Source organism: Meleagris gallopavo, chromosome 1 (assembly GCF_000146605.3).
Source record: "Meleagris gallopavo isolate NT-WF06-2002-E0010 breed Aviagen turkey brand Nicholas breeding stock chromosome 1, Turkey_5.1, whole genome shotgun sequence".
Classification (NCBI taxonomy): Eukaryota; Metazoa; Chordata; class Aves; order Galliformes; family Phasianidae; genus Meleagris; species Meleagris gallopavo.
In genome coordinates this window covers 132,968,782-132,993,644 of record NC_015011.2, presented here as the reverse complement: position 1 = coordinate 132,993,644, position 24,863 = coordinate 132,968,782, and the positions used below count along the sequence as shown (strand labels likewise).

Here is a 24,863-nt window from a genome sequence, read left to right as displayed (position 1 = left end):
TTCTAATGAAGAATCATTAGAAAGGCACAGTTTAAGAGAAAATATTATAGCTAAAACAAAGCATTGTTGAATGTTTTTGTGTTAATCATTTCTGTAACGATCCAGTATTGCCTTTTCTAATTTATTGCCAGGGAGGAACAAGCAAATGTGAAACAGATTTTCTGCAAGTGGTTCAGCCATCATAGAAGACAGACTTCTGAAACCCCACACTGTGACTGAGAGTAGATTCACTCCATGTGCCCAGAAAATGCAAGAAGAGCAATAAAGGCAAAGGCATTCGCTCAAACACATTCACAGGGCACGATAGCTGCAGAAATACTTTGCTAGGACACATCCCAAACTGCAGGTGTCTTGTCCCTCTGCTCACACCCTGAGGCCTGAGTCCTGCTGCCTCTTCCAAAAGCCTGATAAAATGCCAGCATGTTTCAAGGAAGGAGGAGAAATCCTGAAACATAGGACCAGCTAGCAGACAACCTTCCTGGTCAGTGTCATAAATGTACACATTTGTGTGGAGTCTGGAAAAAAACAAGCCAATCATTTCTGCTTACAACATGGTTCCTTGGGAGGCAATGGTACTCAGCAATCTATTTCCCTGTCTTACAAGACCTTTCTCATTTAGCAGCAATGTCACTTTTAACGCACTGAGGGGCCGAAGGAATGTAGCATATTAGAACAGCATGTGCTTGGATGAGCGTGTCATCATGATCTTGCAGAATGAAAATAAATGATGCGTGCAACAGAAGTAAACACTAAGCCTTGGGTGGTGAACTGGGAATTTTTTTTCTTTCCCCTTTTTCCCAAAAAGTTTTAAGATGGAAAATTGTTCACAGTGATACAGAACGAACACACGGTTTGGTGAATCCCAGAAAAATGTGTAGTCTGCTGCAAAGTCTGCCCAGGAGCAAAGTGCAGCTGATAACCTTACAGAAACTAATGTCCAAATTGCTGAGAAGAAAGCAGAAAAAAGCTAAATGCAATGGCATTAAAAATAGATGAACTCATCAAAAAGAGGTATGCTTTCTTCAACCCTTCCCATTTCTAGCTATTCAGCTCCAAGTCTGAGGACTGTTTTGCTCTGATCTGTCATCTCTGAATCTCAGATCTGCCGTGCATCTTCGATGTGCCTAAGGATTTCCTTCTCTTCTCTTCCTGTCTGTCCTCTACGGGCACCATTTTTCATAACAAGATGCTCACGAAGGAACCAAAGCTCCTCTGAAATCAAGAAAAGTAACCAAATACAGCTTTATTCAACATCAGAAAGACTGGGAGAATCCAGCCTATTTTTGCTTATAAATTATTCAGAAAGCTATATAATAAGTGCAGTCATGAATTCATGGGCTTGATCCTAATTCCTTTGAAGTCAGTGGCAAAACTCCAGCTGTTTTCAACGGTGGAAGATCTGGTGCCCATCTGGCACCAATTTCAGCACCAGCACAGACCCTGTTGGAGTCTGGAGACTGTGAGGAGTTTGCTGACAAACTGGTTTATAATCAGAAAATGAAATTAATCGGAACTGAAGCACTTCCCTAGAACATCCTAATTTTGACAAGATGTCCACCACAAAATTGTTTTCTAGATCATGTTTCTCAGCTAAAAAATACAAAAATGACCCAGGCTGCAGTCCAGGTACATGGACTCTGGGCAGCATGTCCCTGAGCACAGGAATAGCCACTGGAGACCTAAGGTGATGTTACCATTTTCTTGGGAGGAAGATACTGGGTTTCTGGCTACAATGAGCCTCCATCACTCTTGCTCGCTCTAAATGGAAAGCCTTTGTGCATCTGTGAGTACAGGTGTCCATGTAGACAGCAACAGAAGCTACTCAGATATACTCCTCTTGCCTCACTGATGTCCAGCATCTGTATGAGTCCTTTACAGTTGCTGCCAGATTCTGCAAGGAGAGGAAACACTCTGAAGCAGCTTTGTGCTGAAATCTAGAAACACCTTCACTTACAGAAGCTGAGACAGTTGGATGCCGAAACCACAGCACGGGCTAGGAAAGATCCTGCAGTTCCTGGAGCAGAGCTGTGTGAATGGCAAGTGATCTCAAGGCAATACCTTGCAGAGCCTAGTTGCTTTAAGGAAAGCCAAGCCTCATGATTTCAGTGTTTTCTGGAAACTTTCTACCTCTTTCCCTCATGTTCCACAAGGTTCCTGGTGCTAATGTTTTCTTGGATGCTCAACAATACCTACAACGTTTTTAATCGACTGAAAATTAACAGGTTAAATACAAGCAGTTAAGGCAGAGGATCTCTAATTTAGAGTCAATGCACACATCAAGCCTGTGAGTCTCAAAGCAAGTAACTTTCAAAATATGGTGTGTGACCCCAAGTAATTATGAATGAATTTGTAAACCAGGCAATACTGTGCTCACATTGCTGCATGGATCTTTCCTATATGCATTGCGGCATGGATCCACTAGACACCACATCATGCCTTTTTGCTCATTCTCTGAGGTTCATTCCTGGAAATATTGTGATTGAAGAAACTGTATTTATAATGTTCAGAATTGCTGTGAAAGAAGCAGAAATATTATAAAGTCTTTTTTAAAGGAAATAACTTCCAGTGTAATGTGAAAAAGGAAATGGATGAAAGAAACATTAAGATAGATATAGATGCTGAAGTCCCTTCTGAATTTGATTACAAAAGTGTTCTGGTGGATGCTGAGAAAAAGTCCTTCATGAACCCCACACCATGCAATTTTATCTGCAGAAAGCATGAAGTCGGATAAATCTAAGAAGTCCTTGGAATAACAATAAAAGGAACATTTGGGAAAGCTAAAGTCATTTTTCAAGTACTGCAAGCCTTTGCCTGTACTGAGGAAGCAGGGAGCCTTTGCTGAGGTGATTTACAACTTCGTGTAAAATAAGAAATCTCATGCAATTGGGGAAAATTAAGTTTTATGTGCTGCAACTGAAGATTACCTGTGGGGAACAGCACACAAATAAATGTGCTTCTGTTTCTATCTCTGATAAAGCAGTGAAATGAAGAATGAAAGCAAATGGCAAGAAAATATTTTGGTTCAATTCCTTGTAAAAGGAATCAAGGTACATGCGCAACAAGCAAACATCAGCAGTAAAGAGTTGCCATAAACAGTCTTTGCCCCGCGTGTGCTATATATAGGAAAGACGTTTTTGATTGCATACTGCTTTCCAGACATGAGACAGAGAAGGACTTTTGGATGTGAGACAAGCTTTTTGCAATAGAATAATGCCCCATGGGATTATATAACTAGATGTTGTGTGCACAAAGCTCCTGCTAGAGTTGGCTACAAAGCAGGGCTGCTGATTGCGTTAGGGAGTCACAGCAGCAGCTCTGGGTGATACCCTGGGAGTAGCCAACTTCAAAGGATGCCAGCCACTAGACGTAAAAGCTGCTGCAATCATCGGAGGGCTGTGTCCAGTCTCTGGGTTTGCTATTTGCCAGTCTAGGTGAAAGTACAGATTTTATGACATGATGTACTGCTGTTTTACCTGGATGTCTGATAACAGAGGGAACATTTTGAGGCGTTCCTGTGAAATGTGGAATGAACTACATGTGGTTGTGATGGGCAACTGCAAACCAGGATGCACTGACTGTCCCATGACAGGTCTTCTTGCCCTTGCTCATGGATGGAATAAAGAAAGAGTTGTTCTGAGAGAGGTGTAACTTACCAGCCTGAGTTTGCATCTCACAGTTGTCCTATCCTGTGTCTATTACAGTGAAAACTGTTTGAAATTACTTGTGCGTTTAAAGTGCCTCCATCCCACAGAGATGATGCCTGGTACAGCAGCAGAGCTCTCTTTTCCCTCAGCAGGTGCACTACTTTACATCCTTTTTCACTCTATGCAGTGAGCAATTATTTTTAAACAGTTTTCACACAAGGTTGTTTTACCTTGGAGTCCTTTATACTTCTGTCATATTTGGGAAAAGGCGGGTAACAATTTGGGAGGGCACTTGGAAGCAGAAGCTGTGGCACAGCCTGTAATCACGCACATCTCATCATGTAGGAAGCCTGAGCAGTAGCTGACGGCTCTGAAAGCCAGTCTGTGAGATGAAAGTGTGTTTCCTTTGCTACGTGGTGATGTAATTGGGTTCACAATCCTCCCTCCTCATCTTCTGGAAGAAAAATCCAACAGGGCTGGACTGTGACAAATTCCCTCAACTCTGCAAACTCTTGACTGAAAACGGCAGCATTCAACCTCACACTCATGGTGTGACTGACTGCCCCTTGACTAGAGGAACCATTTGCAGCCTTCTTTGGAGAACTGGAGACATTACAACACGACTGGGTATACATTCAAGGTCAGACTTTCGACTGACTTGCCTCTGGCTACAGTTAAGAAGCATACTGAACATTCTGCTAGCAAACTAGAAAACACTGTTTGTTCAACCTCCAGCACTTAATTTCTGGTTAAGGGCAGAGGATATATAACCCAGTATTGTTGAGTCATGTAGTGAAACAGCTAGCACCTTTCCTCCCATGCACACAGGAAGCTGGATGCACGTTCTGCTGTCTGTCGAGGCCTGCTCTGCTCTGGATGTCACTGCTAGGCCTATGGTGTGTCACTTCCCCAGCGCCAAGCACTTCTGATCAGATCCCTTAGGATGCATGGGCACATGTGCCACATTACTGCAATAAAGTACGATGATTGCCGACATTCGTCATTTTTATGACATCCATATGCAAATGCTGTTTATGTTAGTATGCTACAACTGGAAGGAATTTGGAAAACCACTGCTCTAGGCCATGTTGCTTCAGTTTTGAGATGGCAAAATTAATGGGCTAACAAAAACCTGCACAGTAGGAAATCCTTCTGAAAGTGCACAACACTGGCTTTTATTTCCCCCCTGTCTGTTGAAATACTCAAGCCCAAATATTTTTCTAACACATTCCTTCCTGAAAACAGATTGCCCTGGGCTGCACCTACATTCTGCAGACGGAGAAACAAGCTGTCCTGAAGGAATTCAATTTTTGCAAACTGACCAAACCATGTGATGCAGCCACACAGAGACATTTGTTAATAATATTTATTAATTTTGCCATTAAATGCTGAAGAACTCCCACCATGGATCACAGCTCCAATGCAAGCAGTGTTACATAAACAGAGAGCAAAACGATAGTTCTTGGCCTAAAGAAAGTATGATGAAAGGTGTGGGCAGGACACAATATATAGATATAAACAAAGTATACAATGAGACAATCTTTTCAGGGGGAGGGACAAAGGACAATGGACATGGTAAATCTGTAACCATCATAGTCAAGGACAATTTCATAGAAGAGTCTAAAGAAGCTGTGCTGATGCAGCTGTCCAGATGTTGTTGAAGCATTTTTTTTACAACAAAGAACACTACAGAAGAAAATAAGAATTTGAGAAAAATGACCAAGGATTGGCACCACTGACCGATCAAAGGCAGGGGCTGATCTTTCAGGAGTAAATTAAAGACAATAGACAGAGAGATAAGTGAGTAATCAAAGGTTTGCAAGTATGGACAAGCTGTACCTGTTCAACAGGACAGCAAAAGTGATCCATCAGAGGGAAAGAAGTGCCAGAAGATGAGCAATCTGGATGGTCATAAATAAGCCAGGTCTGCATTTGTTATGAATGCAGAAAGGATGCAGCCATAGTAGATGTAGAGCATCTGCAGATGTAGAGCATTCAGGCTGGCCAAAGACTAGGTAAATTGCCAGATATACGGGTGAATGGAGCCAAGTGTGAGGATGCAACTGCCATTGGCAAATGTCTTTCTAATTTGCTGCAAAAGCATTGATCCCTCTTCAATCAATGACCAAGAAGGAACAGTAACATGTTTAACTCTGACAGTGTGCTGCATGGAAACCTCAGGAATGTACTGAGCATAAACTGCTCAGTGCAAAAGCAGACAGATTTGCCTCTGGAATGGTGTGGAGCTGCCATTGTTATGACCTCAAACTATGCTCTTAGGAACAGTCTTGTGTCAATAGAGACAAAAACTAGAAGCAGTGCTTGAGGCAAAGCATGGGCCCAAGCAGCTGCTGAAGAAAAGCCACCAAGCTGCCAAACAAGAGCTCTCAGACCAGGTCATGGCTCAGGGAACTGCTGGGAATGGAGTAGACACAAATCAGAGGAAAGGAATCAAGGAGATCCCCAACAAGAAACATATAATTGAACTTTCCTTACTGCATGATGAACAGCAGAGAAGACAGGGTTTGAACCAGGAGTTCTTTCCCCATTTCTGCTTTCTTGTCAAGAAACAAAAAAAAAGGACAAAGTTTCCTCTTCCTTCAGTGTCCTCTCCTGAGAAGCGGGGCAAGAGAACCTCTCCAGCATGAGTTCACCACTGCCTGAGTGCTCTAGTGTGCCTCCTGCTTTGTCCCAAGGTTTCCAGAAAAATTCTGTTATGGAAAAATTCTATTAAGGAAACTTCTCTCATGAAATTTCCTGTCAATTAGATTCAATTGTGTCCAAGCAGATCGGAAAACTTCAAAGTCAGATTTAGAGCAGGACACTCCCTCCAGCCTTACTTAAACCAAGGGTAATACAATTAGCTTTGTTTACAGAATATCTAGTGCTGCTTTGTCATAAAATTACAGCTTAATAAAATAATCAGATAAATTGAGGGATGACCAGGAGGAAAAAGAGGATGCTTGTACAAAGACCCGTGTTCCTCACCTCACTGTTTTGATGGTTTAGAGCGCAATTCAACAGCAGCATCGCCTGAAGAGTATCTGTGGGGTGAGGGCTAGTGCTCTAGTCATGCTTTCCTGAGGTGAGTGTGAGATGCCACATGTCCTGCTTTCCCATCTTCACACTTTCTTCCCTGTATCCACATAAATGCTTAGGTACCTATGCAGTAAGTGGGAGGATGGAATAGATAGGCCTGGAAACTAAAAAAACAATGACGACTTAAATGAGTAACGTTCAGTGGATAAATTCCCCAGTCCATCTCAGCACACAGCCAGAAGTCTAGTAGTCCTGGAACAAGTAAAGCAACAGGAGGCAAAGGCAGGATGATCAAAAGGCAAAGGCTGATGGCAACCCTTATTTCTGTCAGATTAAAGTAATGACAGCATCACACCAAAAATGTTACAGCAGAACTTAAAATAAACAATGACAGATCTATTTTGTAAAGGAAAGAAGTAAACAAAATCAAAGACTTGCATGCAATTTCTTCTAAAGGATAGGCTACATATAAAGAGATGAACCTTCAATAAACCTGCATTTTGCAGAAAATGAGGAAAAGATGGACATCCCCAAATTAATTCCAGCTCTCTCCCTCTGTTTTTGATTATTGTTTTTAATTTGCTTGTACATATTGCTCCTCTAGTCTTGTGAACTTAGTATTCTCAATATTCAGCACTAATACCTAACAAAATGTTAGGGGATTTGAGACTTAACATCTGGTTTTGGCACAGCTAATGATATTTTTCAGGCTAAAAATCAAATTCATACGTTATTTTTGTTGCTTGAAGCAAACATTCAGCACACATATGCACTCCCATGACTCTACACATAGTATGATAGTTGGAGCATTGCAGGAGTTGAAAAAAAAGGTAAAAAAAAGAGGAGTTGAAAAAAGAGATAAAAACACTTCATAGCTTCATCATATTAGCAAACTAATATATTGAAACTAATGCTTCCTGAAAGTTTACAGGGTCAAACTTAATCAAATATTGTGGCTTGCCAGCATGGGAGAATATTTATGTAAGATGCTCTCTTCAGGAAGCAGAGACAAGAGGTGGCCCTAGATGGCACCTCCCAGGCTATCATTTATAGTTTCACTGACACCAGCTGTCCATTCTGTCCCTCTCTGATGGAGGCAATCACACCCGTCATAGGCATAGCAAAGGATAATGTATGCCTCCAGCTCTTCCAGCCTTTCATAGGGTGACATTTTAACACTGGATCCACTTTCTTTTGACCACTGCCATAGCTGGCACGTGGACACATTATTCCCTCTGCTCAGCAGGCTGTTGCTGCCAGCAAAGGAGTAGAAGAGACAGACACTAGGCTAGGGCTCTCTCTCCAAACCCTCACACTCCCTTTGTGGCTACATTTGAATCACTGATCTACATCTGCAGAGCTTTGCATCGCAAGGAAAACTCCCCAGGAAGGAAGCTAATTAAGATGTGCAATACACACTAATAGCAACAGCAGGAAATGAAGTGAAGAATGTGTGAGAAATAACAAAGTCCTATAGGATTTTCTTTTTCATTAACTGCTAGACAAATCATGTCTCTGTTGACATATATCTTCTTAATATATGTTCATGCATTCGCCCTAGGTAAGTGAGACTGGAAGAGATTTTCTTTTCAAAAGGAAAAAGATGTCAAGAATTCAGCACTGCTGAAGTGATCTTTAGAAGCTGTCAGAGGCGACCAATGACTGGAAGAGACAAAAGCCCATTCCTGTGCCTTCCCTACAGAATGCAAGTTTCTGACAGTGTACTCTTGGGCCACCTCAGGACCTGGGGTAGTGGGTATGCTCCATGGGAGACAGCATAGACACCCATGGAAACTTGCACTGTTTTTAAAATGTTTCACTCCAATGGTTGGGAGCTATAAGCACTGCTGAGAAGTCCAAAATAGTTAATGTAAAACATACAGGCAGAACCTAACCTGAAGTACCTGAAGTTATATGCCATCTATTTAATTGGTTTTCCAGACGACCAAAGGTATGGATCCTTTGCTATAAGTAATTTTCCACTAGAAACATTGTAGGATCCCAGGAACATTTACTTTTTGTATGGAGCACTCAGCTGTTCCAGAAGCTGAATAAGGAAAAGATGGCTAGTAAAAGGTGCACCTATGCTCTCCCTCAATTTACTGTACACTTGTCTGAGCATTGTCAAGAGGTTATACATTCAGTTATCAGAGATGGTTAAGAGCTGTAAGAGATGTGATTGAACATCTTGTTTCAGAAATATACAGAAGCCTTAACATTACCTAACAATATCAGAATAAACACTGATAGCTATTTGACAGATAGGCACTTTTAGAAATTGATAAATATTGTCTTCAGCACAAAAGAACAGACCTGAACATAGATAATGGTGGGTTGTATGTGCAGTAAATGTTGCAGGCCTTTACCTGGCATTCTGAAAAGTGTACAGATCTCCAGCCTGAGCCACCACAGAAGACGGAGCCCAGCAGTAACCCTCCAGTTGCCTTAGGCCAGAACTGTCACCCCTGCCTTTCCCTCCTAGTCAGTGAATAGGAACAGGCTCTCCCACAAGGAGGTGACATATTTTTGATTTCTCCATTAAGCGGCAGTACTTGTTTCCTTCACTATGAGCACTTGGTTGTCTCACTCAGTGGTAAGGGGAAATGAGGATCATCAGCTCGGATGCAGAGGACTACTTACTGATCAAATGAACTGTACTTAGAGACCTACAGGGGACTGGCTTTAAATAAAAAGAGGGGAGACTTAGGTTAGATATTAGGTGGACATTCTTTACTCAGAGGGTGGTGAGGCACTGGTATAGGCTGCCCATAGAAGCTGTGGTGCCCCATCTCTGAGGGTGTTCAAGGCCAGTAGGTAGGGCCCTGGGCAGCCTCATCTGGTGGGTGACAGCCCTGGCCACAGGAAAGGCTGGGACTAGATTTTCTTTAAGTTTCTTTCCAGCCCAAGCCATTCTATGATTCCAGATGATCTGCAAGAGTGCTTCCCATTCCAGAGGTGGTACTGGAGGCAGAACTGCCATTCTGTTCTTGTTCTGCCGCTGTACAGTGTGACTCACCAGCACGACTCAGCTTCAGCATGACTCTTCTCTTACAATGTAACTGAAAACATAGAAGTTTAAAACAGGGAGAAAAAAAGGATGAAAGGACTGCAAGTGAAAGGAAATGTTAAAATGGATGAAAAATATCAGTAAGAGGAAACACTTTGTATAGAGATATTGCTCTCCACCCAGGCAACATGATGGTTTGTAACCACCAGTTACTGGTTTTGTAACACAAAGCTACTCTAACAGCACACTAACAGAATAACATCCATTTTGAGGCAGAAAACAAAATCCTGTGTGGAAATAGTGCAACATGACAGAACAGTACCCAGGACTGAAAAACACATATTCAAGCACCAGCACAGTTCAGGAAAATTGGAAGTATGGGGAAGGGTTGATGAGTGCTATATGCTGAAAGCACATGTAAAAGACAGGAGGTGAGTTCCCAGTCTTCTCATTTTGGGGAAGAACAGTAAACACGATTTTGCAGGAGAAATTTTGGAAGTCCATAGTCCTACTACTACAGAAAGAGATCTTGTTATCACATCTAGAGAATCAGTCCATCTTACTTAGGTATCTAACTTGCACTTTCAATTTTTGTACCTAGTAGGCAGCACTTCAAAAATGCCCCTTACAGATATCAAAATGATATATATGCTTTTAAAAGACTCAGAAAACAATCATATTTGCCAAAGCTGTGTGCTTAAGTTGGCAGGACTGGAAGCTGCCTATAAATAACTCTGGAAAGTTATTTTTGCAAAATAAAATCTAGGAAATTCAGATATTAATGTGGTGAGTGAGGAAGATGTTTCTGATTGTGACAATTTCTGGTTCAACAGTTCCTGAAACCATAAGAGATGGTAATACTTTATATGTGGTTTTGATGAGTAGGAAGATTGGTCACAGCATATGAATCTGAACAACTTAATAATGAGTTCATCTGTGTGCAAGTAGGTAGAAGGACAAGCAACAGAAGACATGTAACTATAACTATAAATTTCCAGCAGGCATTTTTTCATAACCTAGGGCTATGTCTAAATTTATGTGCGGGCTCTCAGCAAGGCTCACCACAGGTCTCATGACTGTCTGGGTTGGAGGATGACTCAAAGGTGACAGTGCTCCCACCCACACTGGCATGCAGGTTTCCTCTTTGTGGCACCCACTCAAGATGAACTTTTGATGCAGGAGGAACTCATGCAGAAAGCAGAAGGCAATCCTGGATCAACTTGTCCAGAAATAGCCTAAGGGGAGTAAGAGATTAAAAAACGTCTACTGAGGTGAGGAGCTCAGCTAATATGATGTAGGGGGAACTGGGCATTTAGTTCCAATGATGACAACCCAGCTCAATTTTATATCCTGAAGATGGAGGAAAATCTTATAGGATATGCATGAATAATCACCTCATGAAAGACGCTAGAAACTAACAGAGTACTTAGAATAAATGACCTAAAGATTAAGAAAAACAGGAAAACAAAATGATCGCCCAGAGTTATGTTAGTATACATTTTACATTGGATATTAAAACAAAGAGCAAAAAGTTGTTTATTTACATAACTAAAAGGGAAAAGAAGACAGTGAGCTGTTATGCTGAGAAGGTGAGACAGAGATTATAAAATAATGCATATATGACTCCCAAACTAGGGAAGTTCCTAGTCCAGCAGCAGTACAAGATGCAAATACACTGACCATTTTGAAGAAAATTCTTCACTAGCTTACAGAAGGATAGTATATTACTGTTGTGCACAATAGATGGAGCCTGCTTAGGAAGAATGACTGCCCTTTAGTAATAAAGTAAATATGTATTTAGAGCGTCAATCTGCACTAAGAACCGAGAAATCCCAGGTCTGTGGCCATAGCTTTCATTTTGGGCTTTCAAAACTCATCTGGAAAACACAAAAGTTTCTGTTGGCAATACATCCAGAACAAGATGGGAAGGGTGGTGCATGGTCTATACATTTATATACACTAGAGAGATTGCAAGTGACAAAAGCAGTGAAAACAATTCACTGAGAAGATGGATGTATTCCAGAAATGTGCAAGAGACACCCAAAGTTTCCCTTAACAAGCAGCAGCACATTTGAATGTTTAATCTCCTTCTCCCTTCTGACTGCTAATACTCTTAACTTTGCTGACTGGCATCATAGTTATTTGAAGTTATTTAAATTATTTTACTTTGTATGTACGTGACAGCACTCTAAATCAGTAAGTTTTATCCATTGATTGACGTGGAAGTAGCAGTAAGTGTATAGATTCTTCCTGAGGTCTGTCTTGCATCTTGTAACACAACTTCTGCACTTTTAAGTTAGAATGTGAAACACAGCAATTATATTTTATACTCCACGCAGAAATTTGATACCAGAAAATATCCTGCAATATTCAACCATCTTCTATGCAAGGGGAAATCAAGGAGCACCAATTTTATAGAAATCATGAAGGTGCAGGAATTAGGGTCTTAAAACAATGTAATAACAAAATCTGAAAATGCATATCAATAAAGCTTTTCAATAGAAATTAGCCAAACACCTCTTAGAGCTTACATTACTGCCAGCTTTACAAGGTTCTTATTCCACTTTTAGCTGACGCACAAAGGGAGAGAGAAAAGAAATCAATTCAGATGTTAATGGGTATAATTCTTAACTCATTAGTGTTACACCTACTTACTACTGGGGTGAATTTGTTCCTCTGAGATTTAGTAAGTCAGCTTTTCTAAAATCATCTATGGTTTCATTTTATCCACTTCTAAAAAGCCTCAATTTTTACTAGCATTAAATGACAATAGCATGGCTAAAAATTTTGGCAGTCCTTAAAAACAGATAATGCAGCGTTTTTCTGATAGGGTACCAAACAAACCTTACTGCTGAATGCTCCCTTGTTTAGAAGGATGTCATAAAAGGGATTGTGAAAGGCGCATATTTGTTCCAAAGAGGAAACATATCTTTAAATGACTGGTCAGGCTTCAAGGCTGAATTCACTGTGGGAGTCTCATAGGGGTCCATCTGTCCTGCAGCTGCAGGAGGAACAGAACAGGTTGAGGAGAGGGAAAACACAGACAAGAAGTATCTAGTATGATATTTGGATATTTGGAACTCAACTGGGGATCTGTACATAGAGAAATTTTTCTTCCAAAATTCACCATCTGGACAGAACGTCAGACTGTGGGGCACAGCACCAGGAAAACACTGAACAGTCTCAAAGTGAAGCAAAGCTTAGGCTGGGCTGTGGGAAAGGCTTTGGTTTTTTCAGACCAGCTCTCTGCATCTCTTCCTGGAACACGTGGTTTTCACATTAACTTAATGCACAGACACACACGCGTGTGCTAACTCCTAGACCTCTGCATTCATCTGGTGTCTAATTAAGGACTGCCTTCAGCAAAACAAATAGTTATACAGCTAAGGACAAATTCTGCTGGAAAGATGGCTCTCTGTGACACTACGCAATGCTCGCAGGCTGGCAAATGTTCTTGGGTACCCCTGTATGGGGTAAGGTGTTTTAAGGTGCTTGGTAGATTCAGTGCTACAGTACAAAGCTGTTACATGTGGTGATCTGCACTGCAAAGCTAATTCTGGAATGAAAAATCATTGTTTTAATTAAGAAATGCATTTGGCTTTGGATTTTTTTTTTTTTTCCCTTTAGGCTGAACTCTTTCTAAACACAGACTCACAAGATTTTTTTTCCCCAGGTCTTGAGGGAGTCTTCTAAATCCACACTGCAGGGCACAGAGACCATCAGGTCTGCCAGTTCTCCTGCTCCTTCTTTCTTCAAGACCTCCTTTTTACCTTTTCTTCATTCTGACTGTTGAGAACAGGAGAAGATCCCCATTACTCTGCTTCGCTGCTCTGTAAAAAGACTTTTAAAACTCCTAATATGACTTAATCACAGCTTTCAGTGCCCCTGCTGCCATAAAACATTATTACAATGGGCTGGCACTTCATCAATTGTAATGTGCTGATATTACAGTCACAGCCGCGCTCCTCGTAATTGCCCTGCTCCACCACAGACTCGAAAGGCTTCTTGATCATGGGGAATGCCTCTCTGCTCTGGAGCTGCAGGCTGGGTTTCGGGGATTCGGGTCTAACAGCTCTGCTTTCTGTAGTTTCTGGTCATCAAAGCAGGATTCGGATCTTCCAATACTTGACACACTGTTGCCCTCAAATTTCATTCCTGCACACCTATATCTATTAGAACACACTATAATCTTCATTATTCTCAATTTTATACGAAGCAGCACTATACTTAAAACATCCAAGCAGAGATAACAGCAGTTATTAAGAATGAAAGAGCTAGCTCAAAGACAGTAAAATAAAAGAAATACAGTTAGGGCTTTGAATTCCTTACAGGTCCTGAACACTTCACAGCAAGAATAGGACTGCAGACCATACAGATTATTAATAAGATGTTTATTTCCAGGCACCGTGAGAATCAGTTTGATTGTATTGTGGATTTTTTATGCTGATAAATTAAAACATAAATGATCAGCCCCAAAGACTTCTACTGGAGATGAAGTATGACAATAAATAATTTAAAAAAAGGTGTTAACTTCTCTTGACAACATATTGTGTGTGACTCATTCTGTAACAGTCACCATTGTGAACTGTGAATAAATATAACTTATACTATTGAAGATTCTGTGGTTTGGGACAGAGATGACACTACTGAGCTGGGAAAAAAGCCTCTCTGCAGGGAGCTCTCAGGCACGGCAGGCATACAAGCACCCGTGCTGGAGACTGAAGGAATAAAGCACAAAAAAATGTCATGTCACACTGTACATCTGGACAACTACACATAATGCTGAGATAACACACTTTCTAGAACACTGTGGGGTATCTTCCTCTAGTATTCTGTGGCACTGCTTTGTGACACTACAGTCTTATTCTGGAAGTTGCCCTCACAGACAGCAATTCAGAATCCTTGAGCCATCAGCTTGTTTTGTAGCACAGCTCTGGCTGCTGTAGCGAGAGCCTTCTTTGGTCCGTGGGAGCAGCTGGGGACATTAGAGCCTGACATTAGAGATGGCCTCTGGGCTGGGATTTGCTCCATCCACAGCTTTGGGTGGCATGCAAAATCCTACACACTTCAGCTGATCGGCTCACACAAGTGAAAGGCTACTGTGCAAGTTTAGCTTTGCTTATTCTGCACATTTTGCCAAGATTCTGAAAACCACTTAATGGACTTGGACAGGCTCAAGGAGTGTTTTTAGATGGAAGTACTACTTGTTTAATGGATTTATTTTATAAACATTGGCACTGAGACTTTCAAAAATTCATTGGGATTTGGCCTGCTGATTCCTCCTAATTTTTGATGTAAAGTAACACACAAACCTGGCAACAGTGAGATAACTATAAAACTCCAATAGCTGCATAAGCACATTTCATACTCAGAAAAAGGCCTCCATCCACTGGGATGCAGATGAAATAAGTGGCTGATGTTCACGTCCGGAGGATCATTTCCCTCTGTCTTTACAAACCATGGCACATGTATTACATCCATGGCATCAAAGTGTCTCATTTGGAAATGCCCTTTAGATCTTCTGATTCCAAATTTACGTGGATAAACTATGTGTGTGCATATTCATATAAACAGGTACATAAAGGTACATAGTTGTACATTTTTTTATATACATGTGTCTGTATATGAACATATACACACATACGCATTCCTACGCACGTTCTTCTCCCTGGGTGCTGGGTGCCTGGATGTTGGTATTTCTTTAGAAACTTCCAATATTGATTTTCTGACTCTACACAACCATGCTTCTTATTCCTCCATGGTTGTCTGGGGCACACTTATTTAGTGCACTGTGAACTTCAGTGAGACAACACTGCACTTCTTCCCAATGGGCTGCTCAGCTGAGGCTTTCAGCTCTCCATCCTACAGGAGCAGTAATTAAAGAGAACAGATACCTAGGGGTGGGAGAGGGATAGGGATACTGGATGGTGTGAAGGTAGTGCAAGCACTTGCAGCCAGCAGGTGAAATTAGAGCTGTGGAAAGGTGGCAGGGTGTAACTGTGGCTGGCTGGCAGAGGTCCCCTATTCACTCTTTCCATAGCAAAATTCAGGACAGTCACATTACACCCCTAGGGGCTTGAAAGACAATAGGAAAAAAAGATGAAACCTGGGAGAAATCTTAGTTGTCTGTTTTAATCACAACAAACTGAAAAGGTCTTTACATGCTCAGAATAGAAGAAAACTAGTCATTAACTTATGGGCAGCAGCTGGTTTTCCAATAACTGCTCCTACACATTCTGGTTTTAATATCATTGTTCTTGTCAACTGTGGGAATGCAATGTGTATTAATGATGGCTTATTCCAAATTGGTCATTGTTGGAGTTAATAATTAGGTACTCAGGCACTAATTATCTCTGTTTTGTCTCAAGCCATTAACTAAGAAATCTGGAGAAGTAATTTGGGATGCAGGCATCAGAGCTGCATGCAGTAGGGCTTGGGTGGGCTCTGTTGTACCTGCATATGAAATACTTCACCTTGGAGAGAAGCAACAGCCTACACCAATGCTGCTGGGTGGCTTTGGGATCATCGAGCATCCAGTGGGGAATGGCAGAACCTATCCATCAGCTCTTTGAACCTCTAGTTCACCCATGAGGGAGGAAAGCTCCCCAAAGGTGCTTGGAGAAGGCAGACAAGCTCCAACAGGGCTACAGTAAAGGAACTCCGAACTTCTTCCCTGAAGAGCCTCTAGCTGGATGGGCACAAGCAGGAGAGCACGTGGCAGTCAGAATAGCTGGCAGGATGGTTCTGCACAGAGGACATGAGGTCCAAGTGTTTAAGCCAAAAGAAGTCTCACATGAAAATGACTTACGGAAAGTGCTCAGGACAAAGAATTCTCTCTCCCAGAGACTTCAAGCACAACTTAACTGTGGAAGACAGACCTATGAACAGACACTACTGGGGTTCCCTAAGGCTCCATTTTAAGGCCAGTTCTCTTAGTGTTTTTATAAATGATGTGGACATAGAACTTGAGAGCATACCAAGTAATTTTGCAGACAAAACTAGATTAGGAGGAGCTACTGACCCCTTTGAGAGTGGAGAGGCCTTGCAGAGTGATCTCGACAAACTGGAGGGCTGGGTTCTGGGTTCTGGCTGATGGCAACCTGAGTGTGAGCCAGCAGTGAGCCCTGGCAGCCAAAGGCCAACCGTGCCCTGGGGTGCACCAGGCCCAGCACTTCCACCAGGCAAGGGGAGCGGCTGTCCTGCCCTGCTCTGTGTGCTGCCTCACCTCCAGCACTGCATGTGGTGTGGGTGCCACAACGTAAGGACATAGCGCTGTTAGAGTGTCCAAAGGAGGTCTGTGAAAGTGTGGAAGGGTCTGTAGGGCAAGGTGTGTGAGGAGCAGCTGAGGTCCCTGGGTGTGCTCAGCGCAGAGCAGAGGAGCTGAGGGAAGGCCTGATGGCGGCTGCAGCTCCTCACAGGGAGCGGAGGGGCAGCGCTGAGTTCTGCTCTGTGTGACAGCGACAGGGCCCGAGGGAACGGCATGGAGCTGTCAGGGGAGGGGCAGCTGGGGGTTAGGGAAAGGGGCTGCACCACAGGGCGGTGGGCATGGAACAGGATGCCCAGGGTTATGGTCCCAATCTCAAGGAGCATTTGGACATTCCAAAGAATGTTTGAATTTTAGGTGGTCCCATGTGGAGCCAGTATTGAGATTTGATGATCCTTGTAGGTCTCATCCTACTCAGGATATTCTGTGATTCTAAGACATCCTGCTAAAATAACTTCACAGATCCTACCAAAAAATAAAGCAAAACAAAACCCAAACACTCGTGGCTCTCCCAGAGCCCTCTGAAGGGCTCTGTTTCTGAGGCACAGCTGAACCATGGATCTACCTCCCACCCACCAGCAGCTTCTGCCTGTCCTTGGTTGCATACAAGATGTCCAGCTGTGGTCCCTTCCACATTAGCTATGTGCACTGAAGAGATTATACCAGAAATGCCAAAACTTTAACAGTTCCTGGCATGCATTTTGCTGGCTGATTCAAATTGAACTGACCAAGGTAAGAATGTATTCTCAGTGCCTTAGGGCAAAACAACAAAACTTCCCTTTTCAGTTATTCTGGTATATTTTGTTCCTCTCATTCAAGATTTTCCAAGGTTAGCTTGCCCTTGTCGGTGTGAAAATAAATACGGGACATTCACAGAACCACACACCTCCATCTGTCATGATCTTACCTCAACATAGAGGATTGGGAAAATACCAATTTTGTCGCCCAGCATTCCTTCAGCCCAGTTGTCATCTACCCTCCTGATGACTGTCAAGATTTCATCCTAAAACCAGAGAGACACAGAATATGCCATCAGATTTTTCCACAATACAGAGTTACCTACACGACAGCTTAGGGAGAGAGCATATGAAGAAGGCCATAAGCCACATACAAACATTCCCTCAGTCCTGGGCCCAGCATCCACTGGCAACTAGACTACACTGCCAATGCACTGAGTGTAAGTTTTCCTTTTAAAACAACAACAACAACAACAACAAAAAACAATAAAACAGGAGATGAAAGTGCAAAGCAGGCAAAACAGAAAAGATAATAAAAAAAAGTTGCATTCTACTGAATCAGCTTCAGTTTAGATGCAAGTTAGTTCTGAAAAATCAATGACACTATAATATCACAGTTAATCTAAGCAAACTTGCAAAAAAATCCCAGCTAAAGATGACCTTCTTTTGTCACTATAAAGCAGGAGATTAAGAAAAGTATAGGTAAGTAAGATTTACAGTGTTACAAGCTTTTTCTGATAGATTAAAACCTAAAGCACACTAGTCATTACAAAAGCTCACAAGAGTAGAAACGAACTTTGTTTCTGTTTGAGCAGTTCAGCTCATTGTTAGATCTGTGGTGTCACAGCTGTGTGCTGGATTTGCAACCCCTAGCCAGGCTCTGCCCCAGCACCGCTTGCAGCAACTGCTACTGAAGGCAAGCCTGTATGCCCAGATCCCACTGAAGCTTTCCTGCAACTGCAGGAAAGAAGTGGGCTGAGAGAATCTGTGAAGCCAAGTTTGCCAATATGTCAGTCCTCTCATGGCATCCAAGCTTCCTCTGTACCCATGCAGAAATCTGTAAGAAGATAACATCTTCCTCCAGAAAGCTGATCATTCTCACTTCATTTTCACCACTTTCAACACCTTAGGAAAACAAAAGTGTATATATACATATGGTATACAACTCTCCATGTAACAAGCCATCTGTGTTAACTGTCCAGGTGAAAGGAGATATATTTTTTTGCAGTTAGATCTCGAATAGGAAAAACTAATTCCTAACCCAGGCTGTTCAGACTACAGATTTAAATTGACAGAAAACGACCAGAACAGTGATGGGCATATTGTGCTGTTCTGAACGTGCGCATTGTGAACATGTGCACATTCAAATAGTTTAAATGTTTCCTCTGAATTATTCATCTGAACAATCCATTAGGGGAAAGCTAAGAGAAACAGCCACACACTGAATCTTTCAGCTATTTATTACAGCTGGAAGGATGCAAAAAGAATTTGTGCATTTAATTTCCTGAAGAAAAGGATAGTGTTCTCTTCCAAAGCTGTGTCTGCACGGACCATTTTTGATCTGTGTAAAGAACTGACGATTATATGTCTCTGCAAAGTTTCCACATGCTCTTACAAAAGACCGATTATCATAAATCTAGGTAAAGAGGATAAATGTGGAAAATAGAAGAGTTCATTGCTTCAAGAACCTGCTATATCTGTTCCTACTTCCTACATTTTTTTACCTATTTTCTCCAAAGACTTTTTACAAAACACAGTGTGTGATGAGCCTACATTATTGTTACATGCCTATGTATACATCCATGTATCTTCTATGCTGCATATGCACATGCACACATAAGAACTTGAGAAAAAAACTTTTGAACTATAAAACCCCATAAACCCTTGACTAGATTTTATACTGGAGGAGCTGTGCAGTCTCCATCCCAGGGGCAGGCTAGACAGGCACATGGCAGGAGAGGTGGATCCTGTGCTGGTCCTGCTCAAGGATGGGGCAGAGAACAGGTGAGCCTTGAAGATCCCTTTTTAGCTTTGCTTTCTACAGACTTATGAAATCTGGAAGCATTTCTATTCATGTCAAGTTTGGCTGTCAAATGTGGCCACATATGAGAAAATCAGATCGTTTCACATAATGAGATATGCTGACTTTCAAAATGTGCATCTTTGAGGGAGAGCAAAGTGCAAATCCTTGGGAATGCTTTCCATTACAGAATTCATTTTCAGAAGGGTGCTAAAAATCTCCAGGAATTACAGCAAAGCCTGAAACATCTCCTGACATTCTTTGTTAATAGAAAGCTTCTTTGAATTCAGAGCCCACAACATCATTCTACACACTGGGCTGGCAAAAGCTTTGACATTAAAATAGTTCATGTCTTAAATTAGTTGGATAGCTGTGATACTTATAAATTCTTCGAAAGATTCCCTAAAGTATCATGAATAGTAGAGAACCACAGATCTCTTGGCATATCACTTAAACTTTCTGAACCTCACTATTTCACATACACTAAATTGATTTCCAGGCAGCATTAAGTGAATCCAAGCTTGAAGTCTCGTTTCAAAAGCCATTGGTATCCATTGTAGGTTGACAAAGACACGTTGTGCTCTTTCTGTGCCTGTTGCTAAAGTGTCTATTTGCTCCCCTACTACCTGCTGAAGTCTCTCCTTATTCACCAGCATGGGGCAGTCTTGTTCCAGCCAGGTGTGTAGGACCTATGCTGTCAGTTTATAACCATTATCAGAAAATAAGTAGAAGATAAATCATGCAAAAAGCAATCTGATTGATGGCAAAATGAACCCTTTTGCTGAGGAAACAGCACAAAATTGTGTCCAATAATAGTCATGACTCACAGCCTGATTTTCAGTGTAGTCATTAATGGCCACTAACAAAGCAACATCAAGCAGATGATGCGCCTGCTATTCTGCAAAATGACAGCTCCATCTCCAGCTGCAGGAAGGTCCTAGCACTGACAGGATGGCAGGGAGCATCTCTGTTGACAGCTACAGCATAGCAATCTCTCTGAAAAGCAAAGACTGCCAGTGCTGAGTGCTGAGGGTCAGGGATGCAGACAGGCACCAGTACAGGATGTTATGGCTGCAGGATTGGCACAAAACTTGTTAAACATCGATGCGGGCTGGAAGAGAAAATGATGGGAAAGGAAGTAGAGGAAATGGGTGATGGGATTGGAAATGTGATGAGCAACAAAGTATGGGAAACAGCTGATGCTTTGGGAAGTTTGAAACTTATCTGCCACTGGGACTCAACCTCCAGAGGGCCACTGGACTCATGCATGCAAATGTGGTCAAACACCAGAACAGAACTGGGCTCAAGACAGACTCCGTCTAAGGCTGGAGTAACTACACAGCCGGCCAGCCAGCCATGTGATTACTCCAGATGTGTATTGCTGTAGCTGAAATCAGAGTCTTCTTGTATCAGAAATCCCAGCCCAAGGAAGGATGGGTCAGTTTTTTGAAAGACGTAGCAAGAGCACAGGCTCATACAGCAGTATCACCTAAGGAGACGTTAGCAAGCTGTGTTCAGTGAGCATATCTCAAAGTTGTGTAGCAAGATGCTCCATGCTAATAACAACCATGTTAGAGAGAACCGGGAGCTACTGGACTTAAACTGACTGAGGGATGCAGCCAGTCTTACAGAGAGCAATGTAATTGCTCAGTGGTTGATTTGGCTGATACCTGATAATCGTTGAGGAAAATATATCTTAAGTTGTGTACCCAGGGTGATTTATTTTCTTGTGGTTCCTGCAAAGGCAGGACCCTCTGCCTTTACCTATGGCTAATTAGGGAGGAGGAGTTAGGGAAGCAGTGCATACTCATAAGAGAATGGCAGGTTTGTTTGTTGCCCTGGATGCTCAGGAGGCAGGTTGCTCTGTCCCTCCCAATTTTACACCTACAACAACACATAAAGAACTATTATCATTGATTTATCTTTGGCCTTTTCTCTGTAGAGTGTTCTGCAGACAGAAGATGGAAACAGGTAAATGGCAGAAGCCCTATGAGGATCAGTGTACAGCATACTTCATATTCCTTGCACTCCATCTTTGGAACAACAGAACATATTAATGTTGAAAAAAAACTACTGAGAGTAAAGCCCAAGTATTTTTCCTTTGTTTTCTTTTATTGCAACCAACAAATATCCTAACTGCATGGTAACAAAGAGGATGGGGAAAGCAAAGTCCAGCAAACAAGTAACAAAACATAATAACACAGACGATCTCTATGTTTGTTTTGTCTTCTGGTAGTTTCTGTTAAGAAGAAATTTCTCCTCTATTATATGTTTATAAATAAAATCCAATTATAAAAGTCTGGTAGCATTAAATGATATTTGGGACACAAATAGATTGTGCTAGTTTGTATGAATGGTGTGTTGATGCAACTGTTCCACCTGAGAAAAGAGAAAATAGTGTAGATGAAATTGAGATCCAGCATCCTTACACCCAAACTGGGACACTCAAATGATGACTGCTACTCTGAGTGAGTGCCAAATCACATCTGCAGCAACCAGTTGCCCGTGACTGTGCAGAGGAACTGGCTGCATCAGCAGATGATCTAAAATCTGAGCTAAACAGGAACCTTCATCAGCGCAGGTGACAGCTAAAATTAGCATTGGGAAATGTGATGAAAACACGATGTTAAAGTCACAAGATGAAAAATAGATTACTCACTGTCAGAGAGAACAATAGACAAGACATAAAAACAGTTACAAGGTGACAGTGCACGTAGTGGAAGGAACTAAAGAAGAAAACAGCAGCAGAAGTGAAACCAAACCCTCTCTGGGGAAAACACAGACACCAGGGATAAAAGGATGCAGAGAGTAACAAGAGGGGTGAGAAAAGGAAAACTGAGAGATTGAGACTAGAGCTATACAGCAGAAAGAAATGCCTATGGGAATGGACAGCCAAGAAAATGAGAACTATCAGTATGCAAAAAGCAGTTACTGTAAAGGGAGGATAGTAATAAATGGCACCACATACACCAAACACAAAAGTACCCGAGACAGCACCCACTGGAACAAAAGAGACCACCACTGCCTGCCACATCAAATGTGTTGCTTCTATCAAGCAAGTGATGAATACCTTAGACAGACGAGGAAAATAAACCACTATTGTACCTCTACCTGGGCAGAGTGCCAACAAATCTGTCTCAGTATATTTGTACATATACAGTATCAATATATATAGTGTCTCAGAGGTAACTCCTGGCTTTGTTAGTGCACAGCTCCCACCAAGCAGCGCATTCACTCAAGAGTTTCACAGCTCCAGCGAGGCTGTGTTGTCACAGGGTCTGCAGTGTTTGCAATCAAACACTTTGCTCTCTGAAGAGCAAAAATGCTTACAAATCTTTTGTTAAATAAGTATGAGAAAGTATATGTTCTAGGAAATTGCATTCTGCTGAGAAATGTGGCACAACTGAAAAAGATGTTACATTTGGTGAGAAAATTACATGCTGCAAATAATTCATTGGGCTATAATAACTAGCCTCCAAAGAGGAGGTCAGTAAAATCCTGGTGAAGGATATTTTTATCATCTATTTCATATTCATTTTCAGCATAACTGTTATTACTTTATGTGATACTGTAACAACCACAGACAGCTAAAATAAAATAGAAAACGACAATGAGCAGGTTCTCCGTGGCTTTCAGTGCCATAAATTAACCTTAGGGGATATGCTTTATTTTACTATGGGCTTCTTGATATCCATGAATCCCATCTGAGGTCAACACAAACTGCAAGGAAAAGGTGAGTGAAGTAGAAAGCAGGAGGGGAGGTGGGGGAGAATGGGGAAACGTGGCATTTTAAACCCAAAGGAAATGACAATATCTCGGTTTTCCCTAATTCCAAATGGAATTTATTAAACGGTTCTGTCTTTAAAAAAAGCAATGACTTTGTTTTAAATGCCTGCTTTTAACGTCTTTGTTATTAAAATAGGAAACTTTGTGATACATGATGGTAGTGTGTTTCGGTTGCTAACTGGGATGTGGTGCAATGAAACAAACATTTTAAAGCTCCATGGCATTTTTAAACAAAAAAAAAAACAACAACACAGAAACATCTGATTCAGTAAGGAACGGTAATGGACACATTTCCATTTCCTTTTTTCTGAGATTTGGAAGTTCTTGCATAACATTTTGATATATATGTTTTTTAGAAAGAAAAGCACCATGAAGTGCATATACCCTTCTACTTGTTAAGTTGCACTGGCTTTATGCTAACTTCGCAGTACCTGCCATGAGTTACCCAGTGGTCCATCCTTTAGACAAAAAGAGAGCAATTTCTCAAGGATGCTATCTTTGGGCTTGGCTGGCACACTGCAGGAGCAGCAACTGGGCTCTGCCCGATGGGGAGGAGGAGATGTCAGGAGACATCAATGTCCTTCAGCACAGGATGAGGGGGCACTCCACTTAGAGAAGGAAATCCAGGCACAGTTGCAAGAGCCACTTTCCAAGCAGGTGTTTTTATGTTTGTTTGTTTGTTTTTAGGAAAAAAACATTATTCCCCTACCTTGGTGAAGGTCAGGCAATCCTTGTCTTGATCTTTATCCTTTATTTCAAAGTCGTAAAGTGCTTTGCCCTGAGGTGGAGCTTGAGGGAGCGGCTTGATGCACTGGATGTAGCTGGCGGGGAAGAAGCCATGGTTGCCATTGAGTTCCCCATGATACCAGTTCTCATCCACCTTCCGCCGCAGTATGATGATGTCCCCTTTGTTAAACTTGAGGTCTCCAGGCTCTTTTCCCTCGTACGTGTAGAGAGCTTTGCCGTAGGGAAGCTGTGAAGCACTCTGGGAAAGCAAAATACACAACACAGCATTAGGAAAACCCCAGCCAGAGCCCATTTCCTTTTTGAAGTCACCTGGAGCTAGATGCAAAGTAATCGTCCATGACTACATGACCCCAATAGCTATAGTGACCTGCTACATGGCACAGGACCCTGAATCCTTCACAAAAATGAGGATGTGAGTGGTAGTGGATAGAGGAGGTAAGTGTGGAACACCAGAGTCAGCAGTGTGGCAGCAGAGAAGTTCGGCAGTGCTCTTGGGATCCAGCTGAAACCCATAGCACCTTCTGTCCACTGGCACAGGCTGCTCTAGCAGCAGGAATCTGTGATTAAACGAGTAGAACGTGGCACAGCTGAAGGTAAAGCATCAGACATTCTGACCTTT

The 24,863-nt window shown here is 42.0% G+C and overlaps 1 protein-coding gene across 1 annotated transcript in view; it reads right to left on the bottom strand.

Moving 5' to 3' along the window:
* Positions 1-24,551, bottom strand: part of SH3RF3 (SH3 domain containing ring finger 3) — an 87,032-nt gene extending 62,481 nt beyond the window's left edge. The window contains exons 1-2 of the mRNA XM_031557667.1: positions 24,207-24,551; positions 17,862-17,957 (exon numbers count right to left, since the gene is read on the bottom strand). Of these exons, the coding sequence (XP_031413527.1) occupies positions 17,862-17,957; positions 24,207-24,536 (426 nt within the window). The 5' untranslated portion in view covers positions 24,537-24,551. The remainder of the gene's footprint in view (positions 1-17,861; positions 17,958-24,206) is intronic.
* Between the last annotated feature and the right edge of the window lie 312 nt (positions 24,552-24,863).